Source organism: Delphinapterus leucas, chromosome 19, assembly GCF_059928025.1.
Source record: "Delphinapterus leucas isolate spDelLeu-1000000601 "Yukka" chromosome 19, BTC_Dleu_Yukka2, whole genome shotgun sequence".
NCBI classification, from domain to species: Eukaryota; Metazoa; Chordata; class Mammalia; order Artiodactyla; family Monodontidae; genus Delphinapterus; species Delphinapterus leucas.
This window is the reverse complement of record NC_143147.1, coordinates 13,044,399-13,070,175: the sequence shown is the minus strand read 5'-3', so window position 1 is coordinate 13,070,175 and position 25,777 is coordinate 13,044,399. Positions and strand designations below refer to the sequence as shown.

At 41.1% G+C, this 25,777-nt stretch overlaps 1 protein-coding gene across 1 annotated transcript; it reads right to left on the bottom strand.

Moving 5' to 3' along the window:
• Positions 1-6,807: 6,807 nt before the first annotated feature.
• On the bottom strand, positions 6,808-25,456 carry LOC111185675 (myosin-1B). The gene is made up of 25 exons (XM_089900140.1): positions 25,247-25,456; positions 24,410-24,553; positions 24,168-24,324; positions 21,782-21,809; positions 21,573-21,681; positions 21,398-21,490; positions 21,200-21,263; positions 20,430-20,528; positions 20,235-20,338; positions 19,718-19,856; positions 18,511-18,629; positions 18,284-18,433; positions 16,646-16,816; positions 15,441-15,750; positions 15,265-15,332; positions 13,539-13,626; positions 13,336-13,453; positions 12,853-12,976; positions 12,625-12,761; positions 10,890-11,145; positions 8,970-9,212; positions 8,701-8,877; positions 8,480-8,625; positions 8,305-8,395; positions 6,808-8,218 (listed from the first exon to the last, which is right to left on the bottom strand). The coding sequence occupies exons 1-25, from the start codon at positions 25,454-25,456 to the stop codon at positions 7,805-7,807; spliced, it is 3,759 nt and encodes a 1,252-aa protein (XP_089756266.1). The 3' UTR covers positions 6,808-7,804.
• Positions 25,457-25,777: the final 321 nt, after the last annotated feature.

Genomic DNA, 25,777 nt, shown 5'->3' with positions numbered 1-25,777 from the left:
GGTCTTGCAGTCTGAGAACATTCTTGCGGTCTTCCTCAGTCTGGAAGTTTGAAAAAAATGGTCTGCATTGAATCCAACGAAATAAACCCACTACAGGTGGTGAAGTAAATCACTTTGATATGATGGCAGGTGGGCCTGGGGTAAATGTGGTCAACTCTGAGGCTTCCTTCATAGTATTAACAGTAGCCACTCTTGTTAAATGTCCACTGTGTGCAGGCACTATATTGGAGAGTTATACACGTCTCTAATCCTTACCTCCCTACTCTGGTGAGTAGATGTTTTTATTCTATTTTACAGGTGATGAATTAAGGTTTAGAGTGTTAGGTAACCTATCCAAGTTTATAAAAGTAAGAGAGGCCAAACCAGGACTAATACCAGTTTATCTGTCTTTGAAACCTATATTCTTTCCTCACTTGCACTGTTTTCTAAAGGCCTTCCTGATTTTCCTAGCTTAGGAAAGGGTCTGTGATAGGTGATTGTGCCATTTGCCCCTTATATATATATCAAGTTAATATGTAGCTATTTGTGAGTACCACATAGTCACCAGGTTTTCAGTTTCCCTTTGTGCAGGAAGTCTGGATATTCTAGAAAGCTCTTCCCCTTACCTGGTAGGTGAGTTCCTTTACTCTTCTCTCGTGTTTCCGCAAACCTTTAACAGCCTCAGCATTACGTTTCTGCTCACTTTCAACCTCTCCTTCAAGCTCACGTACCTACAATCAAGAAAGATATTTATATAGTCAGTCTTGGGGGATGTTAATTAACTCAGGACCTACTGAAGATATTGGGTGGCTGTCCCCAGCCATAGGATAAGGAAGGGAGCCAGTGTACAAGAAGAGAGAAGGATGGGGGAGTGCCGTTTTCACTTCCCGGATTCAGAGAGATTGAGAGACCCACCCTGGCCTCCAGCTTCTGGATCTGCTTCTTCCCGCCCTTCAGGGCCAGCTGCTCAGCCTCGTCCAGGCGGTGCTGCAGGTCCTTCACCGTCTGCTCCAGGTTCTTCTTCATGCGCTCCAGGTGGGCGCTGGTGTCCTGCTCCTTCTTCAGCTCCTCGGCCATCATGGCCGCCTAATTAGTAAATAAACCAGTATAATAAACCTGGTAATGGCAGGTAACACACAGTTTCATGAAACAAATGCTCATTTGCTCACATCAGTGATGGCCTTCTTGGCCTTCTCTTCTGCATTGCGCGATTCTTGAATTACTTCTTCCACTTCACTCTGGAGTTGTGAAACATCATTTTCCAATTTTTTCTTGGTGTTGATCAGGCTGGTGTTCTGTTAAAAGTAGTGGAAATTTACAAGACCTGCAGTTTGCACACTTGGGGTTTTACAAATGTATTACTCGTTGGCTTATGCAGGGGACCTAATGGCAACATTTCACTGAACTTTAAATATTTGTTCAGTGCAAAATGTTAATCATTTGCAGGGTTGGTTCCCCCTGCCCCGCCACTGCCCCAATGTCCATCTGATTTACGCATAAGAACGTGGAGGTTCAAGAATGTCTATATTGGTTAATTGCTCTTTCAATTATATGTCAACCAGACATTGCTAGTGTTCTGTCCTTAAAAGGTTGGAAATATTAGAAAAGAGTAGATTCTTTTTGTGAGAGCCCGGTACTGAGAGTTTCTCAGTTAGAAGGAATCTATTCTCTGTTAACTTGAATGGTTTGCTCCCTTGGGGAATACTGAATTACTCTTACGAAAACATTTTCTTAGAATTTCAACCCAGTGGTTCTCTAAGGGAAGCAATATCACCTCAGTGGGTATTTGGAAATGTATGCGGGTGGATATTTTTGGTTGTCAGAATAACTAGGGCGTGCTGCTGCATTTAATGCCCAGGCTGGTCAGTGACGCTAAATGTCCTGCAAGGCACAGGGACTGTAGACATAGCAATGCTGAACGCTGAAGTGCTCCTGATGAGAAACACTACGTGGAACATTTTCAGATTTTGGAGTCAACAGATATCTTTATTCAAGTTTATTCCACACCATGGTTTTCAAAATAATCTAGAGTCAAATCTTATTTTTCAATAGAAAAAGTAATACCCCTGCCCTGTTTTGGTAGAAAATCTTAAAAAGAACACACAGCAAAAAATCATCTATAATCGCATCACTTCAAGGTAATTGCAATTAATATTTTAAAGCATCTCCCCGATCCTTTTAAATATACACATATTTATAAAAATAGAGTACTTCCATATTATAATTCTGAGTCGTCACTTTACGGTACACCAGCATTTGTTTGATGTGAGGGTCTCACCTGGGTGTGCAGGAGCTGGACGCGCTCGCTGGCGTCCAGGAGCTCCTGCTCCACCGTCTTCCTGCTCCTCTCCGTCTGCTCCAGGGTGGCCCGCAGCTCCTCGATCTCGGCCTGCAGCAGGTTGGCTCTGCGCTCCACGATCGCCAGCTGCTCCTTCAGGTCCTCCTGGCCCCGGAGAGCATCATCCAGGTGGAGCTGGGTATCCTGTTAAGTTAATAAAAAGGCTTAGACACCCTGAAGAGGATGTGAACATCCCAGGAAATGAACTGGAAGAATGGGTTGGTGCCAGGAACGGGAAATGACAGGCCTGTCATTTGAATGAGCATGAAAATGGGGATGTCACCTGCTTAGGTGAGAGAGGATTATCAGGAGACTGATTCTTGTTGTGTGTTATGCCATCAACTGGTTATTTTTCATGTGCGAGTCACCAGTATCTATAATTTATGGAGCATTTTCCATATGCTGTACCCAGCACTTGACATCTGTCTTCTCACTTCATCCTCACAAGTAACCCTATGAGGTGGGTAGTTTCATTCTTAATTTGTAGAAGAAACAGAGGTTCTGAGAGGTTATAATAACTTGCCTAAAATCAGGCAGCTAGTAAGTGACAAAACTAAGACTCAACCTCAGGCCTATTGGTGCCAAAGTCTTTTCATTTCACTCGTATCATGGCTTATCTCTGGGCTTCTGTTTGTTCTTTTATATAACGTTTCTTTAAAAGTAATATATTCGGACTTCCCTGGTGGCACAGTGGTTAAGAATCTGCCTACTAATGCAGGGCACATGGGTTCGAGCCCTGGTCTGGGAAGATCCCACATGCCACTGAGCAACTAAGCCTGTGTGCCAGAACTACCGAGCCTGCGCTCTAGAGCCCGTGCTCCGCGACAACAGAAGCCACCGCAATGAGAAGCCTGCGCACCGCAACGAAGAGTAGACCCTGCTCGACGCAACTAGAGAAAGCCCGTGTGCAGCAACAAAGACCCAATGCAGCCAAAAATAAATATATGTTCTATGTGTATTTATTTTTAGCTACCTCCATACTATGAACTGTATAATTTGTTAAAAGGAAAAAAAAAAGATGGTGTAACAAGAAGGTGTTGTGATGAATGGGAGATGGATGGGTCACTTCCCTGACTTGTCTGGGCTGTTAATGTGGACCCATCTACCTTCAGGATCCCTTGGGTGTTTCTGTAGTTCCTCAAGCTCTCTGCTGCCAAGCGGTTGGCATGGTTCAGCTGGATTTCCATTTCATTCAGATCTCCTTCCATCTTCTTCTTGACTCTCAGGGCATCATTCCTGCTCCGGATCTCAGCATCCAGCGTGCTCTGCATGGTCTCCACGACTCTAATGTGGTTCCTCTTCAGCTGGTCAATTTCCTCATCTTTTTCAGCGATTTTCTTATCAACTTCAGACTTGACTTGGTTCAACTCCAGCTGGATACGCAGGATCTTTCCCTCTTCATGTTCAAGAGATGCCTTAACAAAACAGTGATCAATTAATTAATAATCAATTAATAATGGGAAATGAATATTTGGAGGGTATTCCCTTGTGAGCCAAACTCTTACTAATATCAGTTTGTCTAATATTACAAAGTACAATAAAAGAGCTCTAGGACCCTACTAGGTAAATCATCCTTTAATTTATTCAGTCATAGACTTTATTGGGCAACTCTGTAATAAGGGTGCTTTGTAAAGTATAAGGGGCTATACAAATATTATTCATATGAGTAGTAACAAAAATTATATGATTAAACTTATGTGTAGTAAACAGGAATTCTCTCCTGTTCTATAAATTAAAATGTTTACGTGATATACTAATTCCTGTTGTAGAAATTCTCAGTTTTAAAACATATATATAATTTTGATTACAAAATATGTGTCCATTGTAGAATGTGGGGTAATTTATAAAAACAAAACTTTCCTATTTTTCCTCCACTTAGAGGCACAATTTTAATGTGGTACATTTTTTTTCTAGTTTTTTTCCTATTTATATATATTTATACATGGTAAAGTTATATTGTATATGCAAATGTGTGTCTTGCTTTAAAAATTATCCTCTACCATAAATATTTCCCCATATTAACTACATTTAATGGCTGTAGAAAATTGCATCATATGGATGTTCTATAGTTTGCTTTACCTTGTTTTTGGATTGGACATCTTGTGTTTAAACTTTGCCTCCATTTAGGATAATTTTCTTGGGATAGATTCTTAGAAATAGAACTGATAGGTCATATTATTACATTTTTAAGACTTTTGATAACTATTGCCGAATTGCCCTTCATAAAGGTTATATGAGTTTAGATTCTCACCTGCTCTGTAATAATGGATCCGTCTCATAGTACCATTGCCCAATGAAAACAGTGGTGTTTCCACCAATGTTTATCTTTGATTTTCCCCCCACAACATCAATATACGTACCTCTGCTTCCTCTAAGGCAGCCTGAATTTCACATTTCTCTTGTTCCACTTGCTTCTTTATTTTCTCCAGTTCATGGATTTGCTTCCCTCCCTCAGCAATCTGCTCAGTGAGGTCAGAAATCTCCTCTGTGGGTGAACAGAAGAGAGAAATGGTCAGACTGATATAACATGGAAAGGTCTTTCCAGGGCCATATAGGGTAGGGAAGTTCAAGAGCACTCACGCTGCAAGTTCTTATTTTCTCTCTTTAGCATTTCAAGTTGTTCCAGGGATTCCTCGTAGGCATTCTTGACCTTGAACAGCTCCGTACTGAAAGAACGGGACTCCTTCTGGGAGCCCTCAAGTTCAGCCTGGGTTTCCTCATACTTCTGTTTCCATTCTGATAGGACCTGAAAAGCAGTAAATTGTCAGCTAATGGAAGGAGAAAGGGAGACTAAGTAAAACATCGATGGAGTTTGAGCAGGCTGGGCCACCTTGTCAAAGTTCCTTTGCTTCTTATCGAGAGCTGCGCAGGCAGCATTAGACCTCCCCATGTCAAGCATGAGGTCCTCCACTTCATTCTGGAGCCGCTGCTTGGTCTTCTCAAGGGAAGCGCATTTGGCGTTCACGGCTTCTACATGTTCCTCAGCTTCCTGCAGACGCTGGGCCAGCTTCTTCCTAAAAAGTTAGCCAGGCAGTTAAGGAGAGAGGTCAGGAACAGGGGCAAGTGCTAAACTCCTCAGCCCCCTTTCGTAGTCCTTTTTCTACAATGTCAAGTAGCATGGTTTTCAAAACTGTGGTAGCCAGAACTGCTTTCTAGATGGATTAAATTGTGAAAAGGTCCAAAGCGGTGAACAGCTGGACTCAAGTCCTTTTAGTTGTTGAATTGTTAGAGGCCATTGTTGTAGCTGACACTGTGTGTATGTATCTTACAGACATTGTATGTATGTATCTTACAGCATATGATTTCAGGATTTTCAGGGCTTCTGATTGAGTATGGTATGGAGAATGATTAGCCAGGGCAATTCTATTGATTGATTTATATCTCATCTCATTCCAAAAAGGATTTGAGACTAACTAGATATTTTATTGGTCACAGATATACTGGGCATATTCTTTTGCTTTCTCAGACTTTCCATTTTATTTTATATACTTTTCTTCCTAGAGAAAAATAGCCAGTTTCTTCTAATAATATATATTTGGTCAGTCTCACCTGAGAGAGGAATGGATAAATAAATCAGGATAATTCATGTAGTCTAAGCAAAGGCAGGGTTTTTCTTTTTATTCCTTCTGAATTGTCTACGTTCTTGCTTTACTCCCAATTGTGTGCCAACTATACATGCCTAATGTACACAAAAACCTTTAGCCCTAATGCTCTAGAAGATCTACCTGAAGGTCTCCTTTGGTCTGTACCCAGACTAAGGCTTTACTTTATTCAGACTAACTCTGAACATTATGCACAGTTCGGATGGCCTCCAGCATGAGTTTTAAGAGATCTGTCTTTGTACTACAATACTTAAGAAGGTGGTCTCTGGAATCAGAATGTCTGGTTCTAATCCCAGCTGTACTATTTATTAATCATAGGCTCTTGTGTTAGTTGGTTAACCTCTCACAGTCTCAATTTCCTCATCTGTAAAACAGGGATACGAATAATAATGCAATGTAATGTTGCTAAGAAAATGAAATGAGTTAATGTACGATAGTATTTGACACACAGCATGCACTTAGGGTAGCTTCTGCTTTTGTCATCATCATCACAGCTGTTTTCTGGGAGTTGCTGAGCTGGGCAGCTAGGAAACCATGTCATGTCCCTCCTCTAGAGTTCACAGCACACACTTGGCCTCCTCCAGCTCCTCCGTGCGCTGGATGGCGTCCGTCTCGTATTTGGTCCTCCACTGGGCCACCTCGCTGTTGGCCTTGGACAGCGCCCTCTGCATCTCAGCCTTGGCTTCCTGCTCCTCCTCATACTGTTCCCGCAGCAGGTCACAGTCGTGGCGGGAGGACTGCAGGGCGTGGGCCAGGGCGCTCTTGGCCTGTGGAGGTATGAGTTCAGTGACTTAATTCATTTCTTCAGTGATATTTAACTTACACACTTAAAGGAGAACCTAACTGAATATGTTTAGATTTGATCAGTCAAGAATACTTTTGGTAAAACTTACTTTAGTTTCTTCCTCTAGCTGACATTTCAGCTCCTCAATCTGCTGCGTAGATGCTTGTTTGGTCCTTGAAAGCTGAGAGACCAAAGCATCTTTCTCATCCAATTGTCGGGAATATTCACCTAAGAATTACCGAAGTAAAGGAATTTGTTCATGGCATAAACAAACAAGCCTAAAGTTTGTATATATAATTATATGTGCATGACAAATATATACTTTATCTAATTATAAATATTGTTACAGAACTGGCTAGATTAAAAAGCAGTATTGCTATTGTAGTGTAACAAATAAACTAGTCTGCTGATTCTTTCTTGCTTTTTTAAATTTTTTCTAACCCGCTCAGTAAATTCCTATAGTTGATTACTCCCCTCTAATATGGGAGTATTGCTATTAATTCAGAACCCCCGGAACTGCTTTTGTCTGGGCCATAATCGCGGGCCTGAGGGAGATCTCTACCCGCTTCCGTCTGCAGGCGCGCTCTCTGAGCCGTCAGGTCACTGAGCAGCCGCTGCTGCTCTTCCTCCTTCGTCTTGAGTTCACTCACTTGGTCTTCTAGAGCGCGGCATATCTTTTCAAGGTTTCCCTGCGGCACAGGTACCCATGAAAGATGAGACATTGAATACAGTAAAAAAAAAAAAAAAAAAAAAAAGTTACCACTGGATTCTTAAAATATTTTTAGAGTGAATAAATTTACGTCAAGTGTGAGTAGAAACTGATGGCACCAGCTCTATGGAACATGCTAGGATTCAGGTATGATGGGTGCATAATCTCCCCAAAGTGCTCATTGTTGGAACTCATTCATTTATCCCAATGATACTTGACACTGACAAAGTAGATTTTGAAATAATCTTAACAAATTATATCCAGCATTTTAAAAAAATGAAATAAAATGGAATATATTAGAATACAAAATTTTAGATCAGTGCTATAAACTGCCTACAAACAATGTTTAACGCCAGAGAACAATGAGGGTCCTTACAGGTTATTAACTCTGCTCATTTGAAGACAGTATTGGGTACCTTGGCTTTGGAAATGGTCTCTGCATTACTGCTAAGGTCGTCGATCTCCATCTTCATCTCACTCTTCTCCTTCTCCAGCTTCTGCTTGACCCTCTGCAGGTTGTCAATCTGCTCCCCCAGCTCGGCCACACTGTCCGCGTGCTTCTTCCTCAGCGTGGCTGCCGTGGCCTCGTGCTGCAGGGTGGCCTCCTCCAGGTCCCGGCGCAGCTTCAGGAACTCGGCCTCCCGCTTCTTGTTCATCTCAATCTGGGCTGAAGTGGCCCCGCCGGCCTCTTCCAGCCGCTCGCTGATCTCCTCCAGCTCCCGGGAGAGGTCCGAGCGCTGCTTCTCTGCTTTGGCGCGGGAGGCCCGCTCTGCCTCGATCTCCTCCTCCAGCTCCTCGATGCGGGCCTGGCAGTGACAGAGCACATTAACATGAACTCACCTCAATTTCAGTTTTTTTGAGTGCAGAAACAAATGGAGGTGAGATGACTCACCTGCAGCTCTTTGATTTTCTTCTGTAGTTGAATTTCTACTGCCTGCTCATCTTCAATTTTGCTTAGCAGATTGCTGATTTCAAATTCTTTCCTTTAGACAGAAGAACAAGGCATATTAGTGCCCATAAGAATTGAAAGATGATGTTGCGTAGAATTTTTTTTCTGGAGTTCCTACTTTTTAAGTTTCTCATCAAGTTGCTGTTTGTCATTTTCTATATCTACTATGGATTCTTGGGCCAATTTTAGGTCACCCTCCAGTTTCCTCTTGGCTCTTTCTAGGTCCATTCGAAGTTTCTTTTCTTGTTCTAGAGACCCTTCAAGCTAATGAGAAAATAAACTTTGTTAAAAATTTAAAGTATATTAAAAAAACCTTTCAGATGGATATTAAAAACACACATCATCCACTTGCTGTTCTAGCTTGGCTTTAGCTTTGTTCAGGGTGTTCACTTTGTCCTCTTCTGCCTGCAGGTCATCCAGGGTCTGCTGGTGGGCCTCCTGGAGGGCCTTCTTCTCCTTGGTCAGCTTAGCTATGACTTCGTCCAGGCCTGCCATCTCTTCTGTGAGGTTTTTCACCTAGAAAGGTTAAGGAAGTGATTATCTCTGCTCTAAAGCAGCTTAGTTAGATGGCAGAGTCTCTGTATGCTGTATACAAATATATTTCATACCTTGTTCTCTGTGGCATGTTTCTCCTTCTCAACCTTGGCCAGTGTGAGCTCAAGGTCATCTATGTCTTTCTTCAGTTCTGAACATTCGTCCTCCAGTTTCCTCTTCTTGGCGGTCAGCTCAGCATTGATCTCTTCCTCATCGTCAGCTCTCTCAGTCACCTCCTTGATCTTGGCCTCCAGCTGGATTTTGTTTTTAATCAGTTGCTCACACCTTTCCTCTGCATCAGCCAAGGCGTCAGCTTCCTGTGGAGAGATGTGCTGAGCTGTTGAGAGAATCTGTTACTTATTTTGAACTTGTTCTTTGCACAAAATAGTAGTGTTTACTGAATGCTAATGAATTTTTCAGTATGAATATAAATTAATTGAACATCATTCCATCGTCTGGAGAAACATAGCTAATTAGATATGGCACTATAGATTTAGAAGCAAATTAGCCTGAAAAATGACTGGATTGAAGCAATTGACTATTTTAAAAAGTATTGTGTAGAAGAGTAGAAGGACCAAAGGAAGCCTGGGTTCTTGCCCCAAATTTGCCTCCATATGTATGACCTTGCACAAATTGATTTACTCCTCTTACCCTCAATTATCTCTTGTAATTAAAGAGGATTGGAATAAATGATTGCTAAGAGCATTTCAACTATATTATTCAAAGATTTTTGACTTAGTTAAATTGCCTCAAACAAGTAGTTGCTACATTGAATTTTAAAAAGAAAAACTACGTAACATTATGCCTATAAATACATTTCCATGAAGCATTTTTCATGTACTCAAAACCTCCCTGATAGACCATAACAGTGCTGTATAATTGCCCAAGGCTTCCATTTCCATTTTAAGAATTACCTATTAGTCTCAAAATGAATATTAGACTATATAAGAACTTGTAATTTTGAGAAACTACATAACTCAGTGAGGTTTTTATAAATGATTAAAGGACTCATAAAAATCAGTTCAGCCACGACCTTATTACTCTGGGCTGGGGAATTTCTTTAACTTCTCAGTGTTTGTTTATATCTTAAGTTTTTAAAATGCTTAAACGTTTGATAATGAGGACTTCGAGGGTTCCTTTGCTTTTATTTCTAATAGTCATACACTCAGTATATATTTACTCACTGACTAATGATAATACCTATGAAAAGAGGTTAAGATGAAGAGGCTGTGATTGGGAAAATGTAACCTTCATATAAGTGAGCTTATCAGAAGGAAAAGTTGAAAATAGGTTAAACATTTTAAGGAAACTATCCTTTTTTTTTTTTTTTTTTTTTTTACAGATTTCTTCATGACATTGTTGGGCTTGTTGGGCCAAGGAAATGGGAGGTTGTATTTGGCCACAGTGCTGATGCCAGGCCTGCCCCCACTCTGATTACAACTTCTTCTTTAACCAATAAACAGAGGCCTTGAGAACTCAGGATCAGTATCACAGGAAGGATCACAGAGGTCACTAGCTCTGTCTTCCACCGTGGTAGTTCAGTTCAAGTAACTGCAAATGAATTTATTGAGCTAAATCCTGGGGGTTGAGGAAAAGAGATACAGAGAGAAATAAGAAATACTGTCTTTTATGAGTGTAAATACAATCTCATACACTTGTATTCAGGAAGTAGGGCTCTTAAGACTGGGATGAAGCAGGCAGGGCAGATAAGTAAAATGACTGAGATTTGGGGCCTTTGCCTTTCAGCTGCTTCTTTCATGCCTATTAAATTTGTGGTATTGTTAAATAACTTCTACAATCTCCCATTTTCCATTTGCAATTTGGAAGTTGTTGGTGCCTTACTTCTTCACAGGAATATTGAAAGTTAAGTGAAATCCTGAAAAAAGCAACTAGAAATTTTCTTTTTCAAGAAAAGGCCATTTGTAAATCCAGAGTGTATGTGAATTCCAGAAAAGCTTCCATGACATGGTGCATTCAGCACACAGAGTACTCACAGATTGAACCTGGAGCTGCAGCTCATTTTTCTCTTTCAAGAGAGTCACCATTTTTTCCTCCAGTTCCTTCCTTTTGGCCTCTGACTTGGCAAGTTCATCTTTGGTTTTCTGGAAATCTTCCTTCATGGTGGTCATCTCCTTCTCGGTTTCTGCGCTCTTGAGGAGGGGCTTGATCTTGAAGAAGAGTTTCATCCAGGGCCAGTGCTTGACGTTCATGAAGGCACGTACATTATACTGGATGCAGAAAAGGGCTTCTCTGAAATGACCGAAAAGTATCAGTGTAGATTGATCCATTAGAGACAATGTTATTATTAGTTTTTTACCTACAAACTCCCCTTTTAATGACCCCCCCACATGTAAGTGATGTGTCAAATTCTGTATATTTCATATGCAGGACACACACACACACCACACACACCCTCACACTCAGAGCGGTCCTCAGTATGACCACTTTGCTAATGTGCACTGCTCATACCAAACGATTGTGTGTTCTCAAGTCCCTGTCACATTAGCAAAGAAGCTGACTTTAGAGGAGGAATCCTTTGTATATATGAGCAACACATACCATTTTAAGAACATTTGAGAAATCACAATATTAGTGACTTGGGAGTGGGTGTGGCAGGTGTAAGTTAATTGTGCTGCTTGGCCTTTGGCACACTGACGTGACCTGTGAAAGGGCATGGCTTGCTTTCCTAATTGCCCACCTAAATTGATCTTATGGTTTACCCTGTTTTCCTCGAAACCTCTCCTCTTATTTTAATTGCTGCCAAATTATCTACTCCATAAACAACTTTTGTTAGTTTCTTCACCTAATAGACTGGCTTTTCTCAAGTCCTTTCAAATGCCTACTTCTTACCTGCTCAGTTAGATTGTTAATGTCTGCAGAGCATTTAGCATGGATTGAGCTACGAAATTTGTTTTATTTAAATAACATTTTAAAATAGTAATAAGAGATGTTCCTTCTGCACACTGTAGCAATAGACTGGCAAGGTTTACCTGCCTTATAACAATGTGTTTGCCTCTTCAAGCTTGTTAAAATGGAGATTCTATTTCTATAGGTCCAATTTATAAGAACCATATCTCTGAGAAGGCAGATATCATGCCATAAACCATAATGTTGACACATGGAAAAGACTTGGGAACACTTATACCACAGAAGTAAATGAGTACAGATGAGCAAAATGAATGCAAAACGTGTGTGTAAGGACAGCAGTAGTGCTGGGTGGATGGGTTGGATGAGGTTAATTAGAGGAGGCGGAAATGGAAGTTTTGAATTGGTAAAGAGATAAATTAGGCTGAGAGGGGAGCGCTTGTGCAAACAGGAGAGAAAGGAGATAAGCAAATTGTTTAGCCTGGCTGGAAAAGGCTGTGCGGTGGGAGATGATAGATGAGGTAGGGAATAGAGAGTGGCCTTGACAGACACACAGCCAACTTGGATTCGATGTGGGAGACCGTGGGGAACCGCAGACAGATACGGTGTGATGGAAATAGTGTTTACTGCAAACGATTCCTGCTGCTGTATGTGAGGTGAATGAAAGGGAGAAACTGAGGGAGGAGAGACGTTTTGAAGAGAATCCCAGTGTGAGGGGTTAAGCAGAAACTGATGTGTTGTAAGAGTGAGTTCGGAACTGGGTGAGAAGTGCATATTAACCACAAAATGAAAGAGTTAATGAATAAGGAAGAGCGAGGTAAAGTCCCTAAGAGACCTTACAGTCCTTATCTTCTGCATGGTTACCTCCTTTGCAACATCTTCTGATATTCTGCCCTCATTAGGAATCCCCTACAGATGGCTTGAGTTCTTGTTATAATCTGGGCCAACTTTTCATCTCTCATTTCTTCCAGAAGACCCAGCAGGCCAGCTTTGAAGAAAACCTGGAGAGAGGGAAAGTTACAAATCATCCCCAGACTACAGGAGATACAGCTATGGCAGAGGACTTGGATCAGGTGTAAGTAACAGCCATACCTTTGTATGTCCAAATTTGTACTGGGTGTGATCAATATCAATAGAGGCAAGAAGTTTCTCAGAAGCCTTCTTGCTGTCAATGAACTGTCCATCTGGAATAGCACTTGCATTTAAAACTTTGTATCTGTTCAGTCGAAGAAAGAAAGAATGATTAGGAAGGTGTGATCATATATGAAAACCAAACGACACCAAAAAAAGTCAGTGAAAAGAGAAAAAGCAAGAGTAGAAAACCCAACTGTCCTTTTAGGTTCAGATAGTAAAACAATATGATTTTTCCACAAGCTAATGCATGCTTCCGTCCTATTTTTAAGAAGTGCCACCTTCTCTAGCCTGTATTCTGTTCTAGCACCACAAGACTATATTATTTGACTTAATGTCATCGTATTGACGAAGCAGGATACATAAAAACAATGAACAGAGGGCAACAGTGAAAATAATTAATTAGTCACAGCATTCAGTGAACTGTGGCAGAGGGAGACTGGCCTTTGTTTAAAATCCCCGTAGAGGATCCTGCTCGGGAAGCCCTTCCTGCAGATGCGGATGCCCTCCAGCACACCGTTGCAGCGCAGCTGGTGCAGGACAAGCTCATGATCCATGGCGCCTAAAAACAAATCAGAGTACTTACTACTGCGCACTGAATTTTCAGACTTGTGCCTGTGTGATGATTTCATGCTCTTAGATCTTACCAGGAGTTTTGGTTTCGTTGGGAATGATGCACCGTACGAAGTGAGGGTGTGTGCTCCTCAGGTTGGTCATCAGCTTACTTAAATTTTCCTAGAAAACCAGGTGGAAGGGACTTGATGAGAAAGTTCTATTTCAGATTGCTTTTTTTGGTAATTATATGGAACGAACCTAGGCACTTTCCTAACTATATTAGGTAAAGGTCTATGAGGCTTCAGTTGCTCTGTGTTTTAAAGGTCTCAAGAGTTCTAGCCTGCGAAAAAACCGAAAGGCTAAAGTGCTGGGAAGAAATGCAGCTCTCCCTGGTATTCATTTATGACACCTAGGATCTATCCTGTAAACAAACTGCAAATTCAGTAGCCTTGACACACAGGAAGTATTCTTGACCGGGAATCAGAAGACAAAGGACTACAGTCTCGCTTGGCCACTAATGAGCTGCTTGACTCTATAAAATCCCTTTTCTCTTTCTGGGCCTCATCTGAAAATAGTTGAGATTACCTCGAAGGCCTCTTTCATCTCTCTCAGCTAATATTTTTCACAGAAGTAGTTTACAGTGGTAACCTAGGTTAGCCACTGTCCCAATGTTTGCCATTCCTTCCTCGAGTGTATTATTCCCTGGGACTTGTACTCTCTTGTTTTTTGGTTTGTTTGGTTTTTTTTTTTTTTTTGGAAGAGTCTAAAATCATAAGACTGTATGACCTTGTGTGAGTGGATCTTGAGTACCTGAGAATGATCACAGTCTGAATCATATGGGGGGAGTTATTCCAGAAATAGAGTAACTGATTATGACAGACAGTGGTGTTTACTCCACCACAGAAAACTAGCAAGTAGCTGTTTCTCAGTATTTCTTAGGTATATTCGTTGAGAAGGCAGAGTTGCTTTATTTTTCATATCTCAGTTAACTATTAGGAAATAAACAAAATAAGTAATGTGAGTTTCTAATCTTGCAATTATGTACAAGGATAAGTTGATGAAACACAGGCATATTTGGTGAAATAATGCAAATTGGTAGTGAGAAAAAAAGAACAGGGCTGTTTTCTTGTTTAGGTCATACATAGTATCTGCATTTTAGTTTTAAAAAGAACGAGACTTAGCCACAGAAATCCTGACCAAGCAGCCATTAGACCAGATGCTCCATATGTTCCCCTGTAGAAGAGCCAGCTGTTAAGCCATCTAAGAGAATCACATTATTTGCAGTAATGTTATTATTACTGTTATTCTTAAGAGATATTTTTCTATCTTAATCATCCATCTAAATCACTAGGTTTGGCTTTAGATAATTTTCAGCTATTAGAAAAAATTAAATCCACCTCGGAGGACAAAGATGTGATTTGGTGGAAGGATGTCCTAAAGGGTGTGTCTTGGGCTCAATTCTCAAAGGGGAACTCAGGAACATTCTCAAAGGGCAACATTGGTGGCTTTCCACAGGGAGACCTTTGAAGTTCAGCTGTGCTTCCTTAAAAATCGGCCTTATCATATAGCGAGAAAGCTTCTAAGGGCATTTTGGAATTCCTGAATACATTAGATGAGCATAGTAAGGAATAAGAGGTAAAACATTGAGCCCTACAGGAGGAGTATTGCTTTGGCTGTGCCCTGACAAGAAGGAGTATTTGAAGTCATTCCTATTAACATTCCATTCCCTCCTAATTTATTCTAAATCCTTTATTCTTATCCTAATTATGATAAGTCATAGGAACTGAATAGATTTTTCAAATTAAATTTGTACTTTACCCTGAAAAGGGCTGACACAGTCTGGAAAGAAGAGCCCTTCTTCTTAGCACCTTTCTTTGCGCCGCTGTCTAAGATAAAAAGAAAACCCATCAACGAAAGTAGAATTCCAGAGGCTGGAATGGTATGTGAACATTCTGTGGGGACAGGTTAATTTAGATCAGGGGCTCAGAAAGTACCGGCTTCAGCACTAGCATATGTGGAAAAGAGACTGGCCAGAGTCTTCATTGCAGACTTCTGGTACAGCCCAACCACAGTGTCGTTCAGGGGGTCCTTGTTCTTGTCCAGCCAGCCGGCAATGTTGTAGTCCACGGTGCCCGCGTAGTGGATCAGTGAGAAGTGGGCCTCGGCCCTGCCCTTGACCACTTTGGGCTTCTGGAAGTTGGCAGACTTGCCCAGGTGCTGGTCATACAGCTTGTTCTTGAAGGAGGTGTCTGTGGCCTTGGGGAACATGCACTCCTCTTCCAGGATGGAGAAGATGCCCAGTGGCTGAATTCAGAAAAGTAGACATTGGTGTCAACCTATCTTGTCTCAAAAGATATAGACACAGTGATTGGTTGTCATTTGATTGAATTATGAGCACTCCTAATTAAATACATTTATAAAGTAAACCAGGGTCATAGCTCAAAGAGGTCCTTTTGTTAGTAGAATGACTTTTCCACCATTCTTTCTCACATTCAATCCATAGCATTATTTGCAATTAAAAGAGTAGCTGGATATAAACTCCAAATGTCAGCACTGCATAAGTGGGGGCGACTTATTAAAATGTTCTGTGATTACCACATTTTCCCCTGTTTGGTGAATTAATCTATTGTCAGAGTTTTGTTTTTCTATGCAAAGGACTTACTGACTTAGAATGATGTTTACTTTATATGCAATAACTTAACGGTATAAATAATGCAAACCTTATTTAAGACATTTTGTGCATTTAATCCCTTAAAGATAGATTATGAAGAAGCATAGCAATTTGACTCTTGACTTCCAAACAGATTACCTTTGATATAAGCCCTAGCTGTGTTACCTGTGCGTTAATTTTGATTTAGAAAATAGTTATTTCTATTGTTGACATCTTGGATCATAGTGGAGATAGATTTAGAACAAATGAGGTAGTTCTTCTAGTGAAGCAGACCATCTCAATAGAGATGCTGCTTTAAACTTGGATCTGAGTCAGTGTTAGAACAGAACTTGTTACGACAAAGTGAAGCTAAACACTCTCTGATTCTTCTTACGTAAAAGTTGAAAAGAGAAAGTCATTTCTAAAGTAATTTTCTAACTTGTTCTATTATCAGTCTAGTTAAGATTACAGTAATACATTCTGGACTTGCTTAAGGCACTTGGGAAAGTTATCCTTTCAGTTCGGGTTTCCTTTAGAAGTCAAGCGGACCTTCTCGATGAGCTCAATGCAGGCGGCCAGGTCCATCCCGAAGTCGATGAACTCCCACTCGATGCCCTCCTTCTTGTACTCCTCCTGCTCCAGCACGAACATGTGGTGGTTGAAGAACTGCTGCAGCTTCTCGTTGGTGAAGTTGATGCACAGCTGCTCCAGGCTGTTGAACTGCACAAAACCAAATTTCCAACATTAAGTGGATTTTTATAGCAGTAGAATTCATCACTGAAAAATCTTTTATCAAAAATATGTGGAATACAGTAATGAAATAAAGTTTAAACTGATTGTTGTCTCTTCAGAAATCCCAGGGAAAAAAATGATCATTTTTGACATGAACCCTTTTCATGATTTCTGAGCATTATTTAAAGGCACAGCTGTCAATCACACAGCAAGAGTTGTGGTAGAATCTACCTCTTTCCACCTCTGAAGATTGCATGGGCAAAAATGTGCATTAAAAGTATAACCATGATCCTTTGAGTTATGGTTCAGATTTAAGGGTGAAAGTAATTCATTGCAAAGCCTCACTTCTTTTACCACCACCCCCCCAACTCAAGATAAAGGTCACATTTTCACTTTTGGCGTCACATTATTAAGGAAAGCTTTTCTTAAGACCTTTAGTTGATGTGCAGAGTGAAATTAATAGGCTAATTGCTCTTCTATTCATACCAAACATTTGGTAAATCCTCATTGTCAGGTCTGTGAAAGGGGGGACCTGATGTGGTATAGAAATTGAAGATCTGATGGAGTCTTTTTTTAAACTTTTATTTATTTAATTTATTTTTGGCTGTGTTGGGTCTTCATTGCTGCCCACGGGCCCTCTCCAGCTGCGGAGAGCAGGGGCCACTCTTCGTTGTGGTGCGCGGGCCTCCCACCGCTGTGGCCTCTCTTGCTGCAGAGCACGGGCTCCAGGCGCACAGGCTTCAGCAGTTGCAGCATGTGGGCTCAGCAGTTGTGGCTCACGGGCTCCAGAGCACAGGCTCAGCAGCCGTGGAGCACGAGCCTAGCCGCTCGCGGCATGTGGGATCTTCCAGAACCAGGGGTTGAACCCGTGTCCCCTGCATTGGCAGGCGGACTCTCAACCACTGCGCCACCAGGAAAGCCCCCTGATGGAGTCTTTATAATAATTGACACCCTCATTTTATAGATGATAAAGCTGATGGCCCAGAGGGGAAATGGTGTGTGTCAGATGAATCTGGAAGAGGGAAAACTATGAACTGTCACTGCGCTTCTACCTCTAGGCCGTTTCTCCTCCACGGGAGGTGCCTTGTGTATGGACCAAACGTTGCATAGCCAGGTTCCTGTCGTGGCTTTGCCTTATATGGCTGGAGGATCTTTAGCAAGTGTTTTGATTTTCTTGCATCTGTTTCTCCACATGTAATTAGAAGTAATATTAGTTACTCCTTCATGGGTCGTTGTGAGGATTAAATGAGGTAACATTCTGAAGTGCTTCGTGATAAATGTTAGCTATTATTATTACTTCTGTTATTATCTAGTTACCTCCTAGCTATTTCGTCCTAGGTGCCATGCTGGAGAAAGCAATATAGACACTACAAGTGTAAATGAATAATAATACTCAGTATATCAAAACCCATATTGCCTTTCTCCCACTTTTTATTAATATGAAGATAAACTCACATCAAAGATCTCAAAGCCAGCGATGTCCAAGACCCCGATGAAGTACTGCCTGGGTTGCTTGGTGTCCAGCTGCTGGTTGATGCGGGTGACCATCCACAGGAACATCTTCTCGTAGACGGCTTTGGCCAGAGCGCCCACTGCATTGTACACCTTCATGGACAGAGTAATGTTTGTTGGCACTATGAAAGGCCTGGGATGTGTGTGATTCATTGAGCTTGTGCACTTACCTGCTGCACAGTCTGGCCTTTGGTGACGTATTCATTGCCGACCTTGACCCTGGGGTAGCAAAGGGCTTTGAGTAGATCAGCAGAGTTCAGACTCTGGAGATAGGCAGCTTTGTCAGCAACTGCAGAGACACAATTCAAGGAATGTTGTTTAACAGCAGGTACTTCTTCAAGGTAGTCTTTCCATTTTCCTCCATCCATTTTCGTTATTATTTACATAGAAAGCTTTAAATAATTCTAGAGAAGATCAGGTGAGGCTCTCTGTATATTAGAGCATATACTTGCTAATAAATGGTCAGTCAGTTACACTGGCCTTTGGTGATTTGTTGCAAGCAACTCCTGAGAAATTTAGCAACAATAAAAATATGTCCAGTGTTTATGGAAATAATTTATGTAACACAAAAGCCAGAGTCCCTGCTCTTAAGACACAGTAGGTGGGGGTGGAAGGTAAGATAAATACACCTTATCTCAATTTAGCTCCTCCCAATTTAACCTCAACGAATTAGTTTCTTTATCTGAAAATGTGAGGATTAAATTTTAGTGCATGATTCCTACAGAGTCCCCTTCTAAAATTTTGTCAGTGACTATGATGTAAATGAGGGAGAGAGAATGTCAAGCCAGGGTGGTCAGGAAAGGCTTAAAGGAGCAGATAACTTTAGCTTCCGTGGTAGATCCTGTAAGTTCCATGTTCTTTCCATACATAGAGTATATGATTTTTCTTTCTCAGTTTCTTTTTTATCTTGTTGCCTAGATTGTCTGAGGGTTAAATATAGACAACACACACACACATGTGCACAGATGTCCTCCAACCCCAGCTCTGTGTTTGGGCAAGACCCTGTATCCCTCCACTAGGTTTGCCCAGCTGGTGCTGAAATAGACCAATATGCCAAGTTATCCTATATACCTTCTAGCCATTGCTAAGGCAAAGCAAGCTCACGGCTCTGTCTCATTCCCTCTCTAATGATCTGGCCCCAGGTTGTGCTTTTTAGATATATCCTTACAAGTGGCTATTAGGGTTCATTTGGGCTGCATAGAAAGATGGAGATATGGAGATGTGAGGAGGGAAAGGGGGTGAGGAAAGCATGCAGTGTGTGTAAATGTGTACATGCCCCTCAGAAGTCCAGCTACAAAAGAAATGTGAGTTTAGAATAACCTGTTTTTCTCTTGCTGTATTCTCTAATTTAAACCCAGATGGAGGTTCATTTGGTACCTTCGGTGCCATCTGGTTCCGCTTGCTCCTCACGCTGCTTTTGCTTGAATTTCATGTTCCCATAATGCATTACTGCCCCTGTGAGCTTGTAGATGGACACTTTCTCCTCGGGAGTAAAGCCCAGGATGTCAATGGCTCTCTGCCAGGAGAAATGACAGGACAAAGTTAGGGCAGAAGAGACTAACATATTTTGGAGAATTTACACTATATTCTAAGGTAACCACACTTATGGTGTGGTTGCTATTGTCATTTCCATACATAATGGATTTTTTTTTTTTTTTTTTTTTTTGAGGTACGCGGGCCTCTCACTGTTGTGGCCTCTCCCGTTGCGGAGCACAGGCTCCGGACGCGCAGGCTCAGCAGCCATGGCTCACGGGCCCAGCCACTCCGCGGCATGTGGGATCTTCCCAGACCGGGGCACGAACCCGCGTCCCCTGCATCGGCAGGCGGACTCTCAACCACTGTGCCACTAGGGAAGCCCCATAATGGAGTTTTAAAAAGTGAGTGTGTGACTTACATCAGTGGCCATCAGCTCTTCTTGGTCATCAATGCTAGGGACTGTGATCTCCCCTTGACTGACGAAGGCATAGTCATATGGGTTGGTGGTGATCAGGAGCATGTCTGGGTGCATAGAATTCAGGGTGTATGGTTTACATTAGAAGTTGTTAACAAAAATATTAACTTTTGTCTGTGAATTTAAGTTCATCCTTACCAATCAGATCTGGTTTCTTATTGGAAGTGATCTGATAAAAAATATGGTAGCTTCTTTCTGCCTTTAACTGGAAAGTAACTCTAGACTTTTCTAGAAGATCTGGAAAGAGAGGGAGATAGACGTTGAATTAGAAAAAAATATTAATGCTGCTGAGATATTAAATGAACTTCAGTGTCTTTGGCTAAAATTGGGGCCTAAATTACGTTAGGCTCCATTGAGATTTCAACGTGATGATCGATCCTGTTGGTACTACATGTAAGAATTCCAAATATGTATTGCAATTACCCAAGGTTCTCACCATCTAAGAGCAGAGACTGAAGTATGCATGCTCTAGTAAAAATCAACTTTGCACATGGATGACCTGTGACCTCTGTATTATAATTGATCCTTAATATCCCCTTCTTCCTCAGATCACCTTAGATTCTTTGGTGAGGGACTACCTTGGAAACACCTACCAAAGCCCAGATCAAGAGCAAATCACAGAAATGTATTGTAAGCCTATAGATAACTCATAGGAGTCCATAGATAGTCCTGCTGTTTTCCCTGGAGAAAATGTCATAGTTGCTTCTGAGGCAGGAATTGCAGAATGTGTTATAGAGCCAGCAGTCTGAGACTGAGGTAAATAGAGCACACAGCAATTATGGATAAGTCTGGCATTAGCTCACGGGCAACACTGCCAGCAGGCTCAATGCTCAATAAGTGTTGCAAAATATCCCTGCAAATGACATCACTTGTTTCTCTGTTTGATTTTCAATGGTCCTGTTACTCACATGTTTCGATATCAGCAGAAGCCAGTTTCCCTGTGGTACCAAAGTGGATCCTGATGAATTTACCCTTGCAAGTGAAAAAGACGATGTTATATACAAAAGTGTTAGCACACGAGTAAGAAGAGATTGAGTTAATAACTCAGACATGCCTTTTGGGGCATTTAAGGCCTGAGAAAACCCTTCTGTGACCCAGAGACTCACAAAGCGAGAGGAGTTGTCATTCCTCACGGTCTTGGCGTTGCCAAAGGCCTCCAGCAGGGGGTTGGCACTGATGATTTGATCTTCCAGAGTCCCCTGCAAAGGCAAGAGCAGTCTTCACATCTGGGGCTTCGGTGCGCCCTGCCAGTCTTGATTCTGACACGCCGGTCAGACCCACCTGCATTTTGCCAGTTTCATCCTTCTTCTTCTCTCCAGTAACTGCAATTGTTGCAAAGTACTGGATGACACGCTTCGTGTTCACAGTCTTTCCTGCCCCAGATTCTCCGCTGTCAAACAGAAACCAGAGAAGAGATCAGAACTACAGCTCACATTGTCGACATCTAAGACAATCACCACAAACCAGAGAAGAAGAAAAAAATCACATACGTGATCAGGATGGACTGGTTCTCACGATCTGTAAAAAAGAAATCAAGACCATCAGTTTTTAAAAATAGTACACATTCAATACAAAGATTATTGACTCTGTAAAGATTAATCAGTTTATCCTTTTTAACATTTTGAAGATGTTGCCTGTGATCTTGGTTTTGTGTGTAGCTCCCAGATAGTACTTGCCTCTTGGAGTAAAATTTGTGAAAATAAGAGGCAGAGAATCATGTGTTTCTTCTTAAAATATTATTAATTTTAAAACTTACAGGAAGTTTCAAGCGTATACAGAGGTAGAAGCAATAACGTATAAAGAGCTCCTATGTACCCATCATACATACAGTTTCAACAGTTATTATTTGGCCAACTTTGTATAACCTGTACTCCCATCCTAAACTCACTTGGTTATTTTAAAGAAAATTCCAGGCATCATATAATTTCATCTGTAACTACTTCAGTAAGAATCATACAATTTTGAAGTTTCATTTAACAGATGAAGAAACAAACCCAGAGAGAAATAAGTGACTTTTCTAATAGTTACATAGCTTATCAAGATGTTTAGGTCTATTTGACTTCCAGCTTATATATTTTTCTGCTACCTGGCCTCCTCCCGGTTTTTCATATTAATTTGACAGCTGGTAATACTAAAAAAGGAAAGGACCTGGAATTGTAAATGTTGGTGTTCATTTACTTATTTTCCTTTTTATTTTATACACGTTTCTAAGTAATGAAAACAAAAATTGTCACTAGTTATACGACTGATATGTTGGATATATACCAATTTTCTGATTTGTTAAATCTTTAATTCTATACTGATATAGATTTTAGAGCATTCTCAAATCTAAAAAAATCTATTCAGAGAAATAGATGCTAATTTGAGTGCTATTTAGATGTAGATATAGACTCTAGAGAACTTCAAAGCTCTATTCAGGGAAGTAGAGACAGATTTTGGAACATACTCAGATTGATTTCTTTTTCCAATAGAAGGAAAATCAAGAAAGATCATATCACATCTAGTGGGAGCATAGATAAGAAAACAGTGTTCTAGTCTCTAACCGGTCAAATGCCACAGTTTTGGGTGTTTTTTTTTTTACAAAAATCGTGTTTGGAGATAAGTAATCTTGAATTTGGAGCAGGCCCAAAACTTGGGGGGGTGGGGACCTCTGTACGGGTGGTGGTGTACATAGCAGTGTAAATGCAACTGCTAAATGTTAAAACCTCTGGAATGAGCCCACATTTGGATAATTTCTGGAAGGTAGCTAGCTTCTGCTGACAACCAAAGAACAGTTTCCTGGTATGATATCCTTGTAGAACTGCTGGCCAATTTGTAATGGAAGATTCCTATTTTATCCCTTTCTCTTCCCGCTTCTCCTTTAAAAGACAATTTAAAAACAGTGCATAAAAACAATCAAATAAAAAAACAAAAAGGAGCAAAATCCTCTCCAGTTTCTAATATCTCATGGAAGAACAGGAAACTCAGGAATTTAGAATATTTCCAAAGGCAGTACATTTGGTGTGTGCCGATAAAAGGTTTTCATGCTGTATTTGGGCCTACATTTCGCATCAAAGCCATTTGTTTATGCTTTGATAAGACAGGAATAACAGACTTCCATATAATTTTTTAAAAATATTTTCAGGACTTCCCTGGTGGTCCAGTAGTTAAGACTTTGCCTTCCAACGCAGGGGTTGCAGATTTGATCCCTGGTCAGGGAGCTAAGATCCATATGCCTCGCAGCCAAAAACCAAAACATAAAACAGAAGCAATATTGTGACAAATTCAATAAAGACTTAAAAAAAAATGGTCCACGTCAAAAAAAAAAAACTTAAAAAAAAGTATTTTCAAAGAAAGAGGGATTTCTATTTTCTTCTATTCTTGTAGGAAAATGCTTCAAAATCTTTGAGAGGAAAGTCATGGCTCTTTCTTTACTCCTGTTCTACCCCAAAGGCTAGTGATATTAGCTGTGTCTTTTAAAGATAAGGAATTCACAAAGCTTTCCCGCTATGGCTGGTAACTATTTTCCTTGATTGCTGTAGATGTGGATATTTAAAAAAAATCTACTTGAACTTTTTTTCTGTCCAAATCAGAAAGTAAAAAAATGTGAGAAAGCAACAACAAATATGTTTACAGAGGTCTACTAATTATTTCAACGAGGCTTCTGGTTACCAGCTGGGTTAGCTTGGGTAGGTCAATGAATTCAGTGAGCTTCACTTTACTCATCTATAGAATGATTTCAGGGAAGAATATGTGATATTACAGCTCTGAAAGTTTCTTGAAAGCAGTGAAGCCCCATGTGGCTGCCATGTATTATTGTAATCAAAGCCCAAAGTCTGTTTGTTTGTTAAAGATTCTATTTCCACCTTTCTGTAAATAGATGCATCACTCACTCACCAGTCAGCATGAACTGAAAGGCGTTGTCAGAGATGGAGAAGATGTGGGGCGGGGCCTCCTGGCGCTTTTTGCCTCGGTAGGCAGCCACCACCTCAGGGTTGTACACCGGCAGCCACTTGTAGGGGTTGATGGTGACGCAGAAGAGGCCCGAGTAGGTCTGAGAAAATCAGAATATTCAACGTGTGGGATTTGTTTTTACTTGGAGAGATAGGTGGAATAAAGAGATGTTGAAAGGCGCTCACATAGATCATCCAGGCTGCGTAACGCTCTTTGAGGTTGTACAGCACTGCTGGCTCGTGCAGGTGGGTCATCATGACCATGTCCTCGATCTTGTCAAATTTGGGAGGGTTCATGGGGAAGACTTGGTCTTCTCTGACAGTTAGAGTCTGGCAAGTAAAGTAAGAGACAAGTTTGTATTAATGGTTGGAGGTAGGATTTATGTTTATCTGCTTTAATTATAAGACTACAGTTGTGGACACTTTCCATTATGTTATTCGGTGTCCTTTAAATAAGGGCATGAAAATACATTCATCTTAGCGTTTGATGGTAAGAAAATCTGTTTCCTCTGATGAGCTAGAATACGTACTACTCTTTAAAAAATACTTTTTTCCTCCTACATTTCCTTGTCCCAGGTTTATTTATCAGTTTATATCATTTTACTTAAATGGGTTAAATTTTTCACTTTTCCTGGCCATTTATTACAAGAAACTTCAATTTGTGGGGAAGTAATGGGGATATGAATACATTGTTTATCTAAATAGATAGTAATTGTTTTGATAGGAGAAGCTAGTTTTTATTTCTCCCAAGTTTGGGGATTTAGACTGGGAAGTGAGGAATTGAAGGAAGATGCTGGAGGCCAAGCCTAGTGGCTTTAAAGTCCTTTGGGTAGTTGGGAAAGGGAGAAATGAGGTTACTGCTGAGAATTTCTTTTACCTCCCAGATCTGATGTCTGTTAATGGACCAGAAGGGTGTCTGTATTGGCAATAGGCTTAGAGATTCTGAGCAAGGAAGGCTTCAACTTGAAGCGAGGAGGTGGAGGAATAGGGCGGGGAGTATTTTCTCCTTATGTTTTTACTTACTGCTCCACATTCTGTCTTTACAGTTACTTTCCCTCCTTCTTTGCTTTGTATGATGCTCTTCACATAGGATTCCTTGGGCTCCACCGCAAAGACTGATGATTTAGCATCGAAGGGCTTGTTTTGGGCTTCAATCCGCTCCTTTTCCGATTTTCGAAGGTAGGGAGCAGCTTCGCCAAAAACAGCCATCTCGGCGTCCAAACTCGCACTCATGGCTGCGATTTATTTAGAGAGAATTTTGCCTTGGGGAAAAAATCAGGGAGAGGAGAAATAGAAACCGGAAGTTATACATGTGAGCTAGGATTTGAAATGAAAGAAATGTTGAGGCTCCATCGCCTTCCTGGGCTGTAACTGTTCTTCCTAGCTGTTGCTGACCAGTGGTTCTCATACAGTAACCCTAGCGCAGGGCTGCTTTGGAATGAGACTGCAGTCTGAGGCTTCACTTTCAGGGATTTGAAAATGTCCTTCCCAGATGGCATGTCTTGATCTTCAGGGCTAGGGCATCGACAACTGAGTGAGAACGGAATCCTTGCA

Excerpts from the sequence above, each read along its gene's own strand:
- LOC111185675 (XM_089900140.1), bottom strand. The coding sequence starts at position 25,456 with ATGAGTGCGAGTTTGGACGCCGAGATGGCTGTTTTTGGCGAAGCTGCT. Across the intron at positions 21,810-24,167 it reads CTTTCAGTTCATGCTGACTG|ATCGTGAGAACCAGTCCATC; the intron begins GTGAGTGAGTGA and ends TCTTTTTTACAG. Across the intron at positions 12,762-12,852 it reads ACAAATTTGGACATACAAAG|GTTTTCTTCAAAGCTGGCCT; the intron begins GTATGGCTGTTA and ends CCCTCTCTCCAG.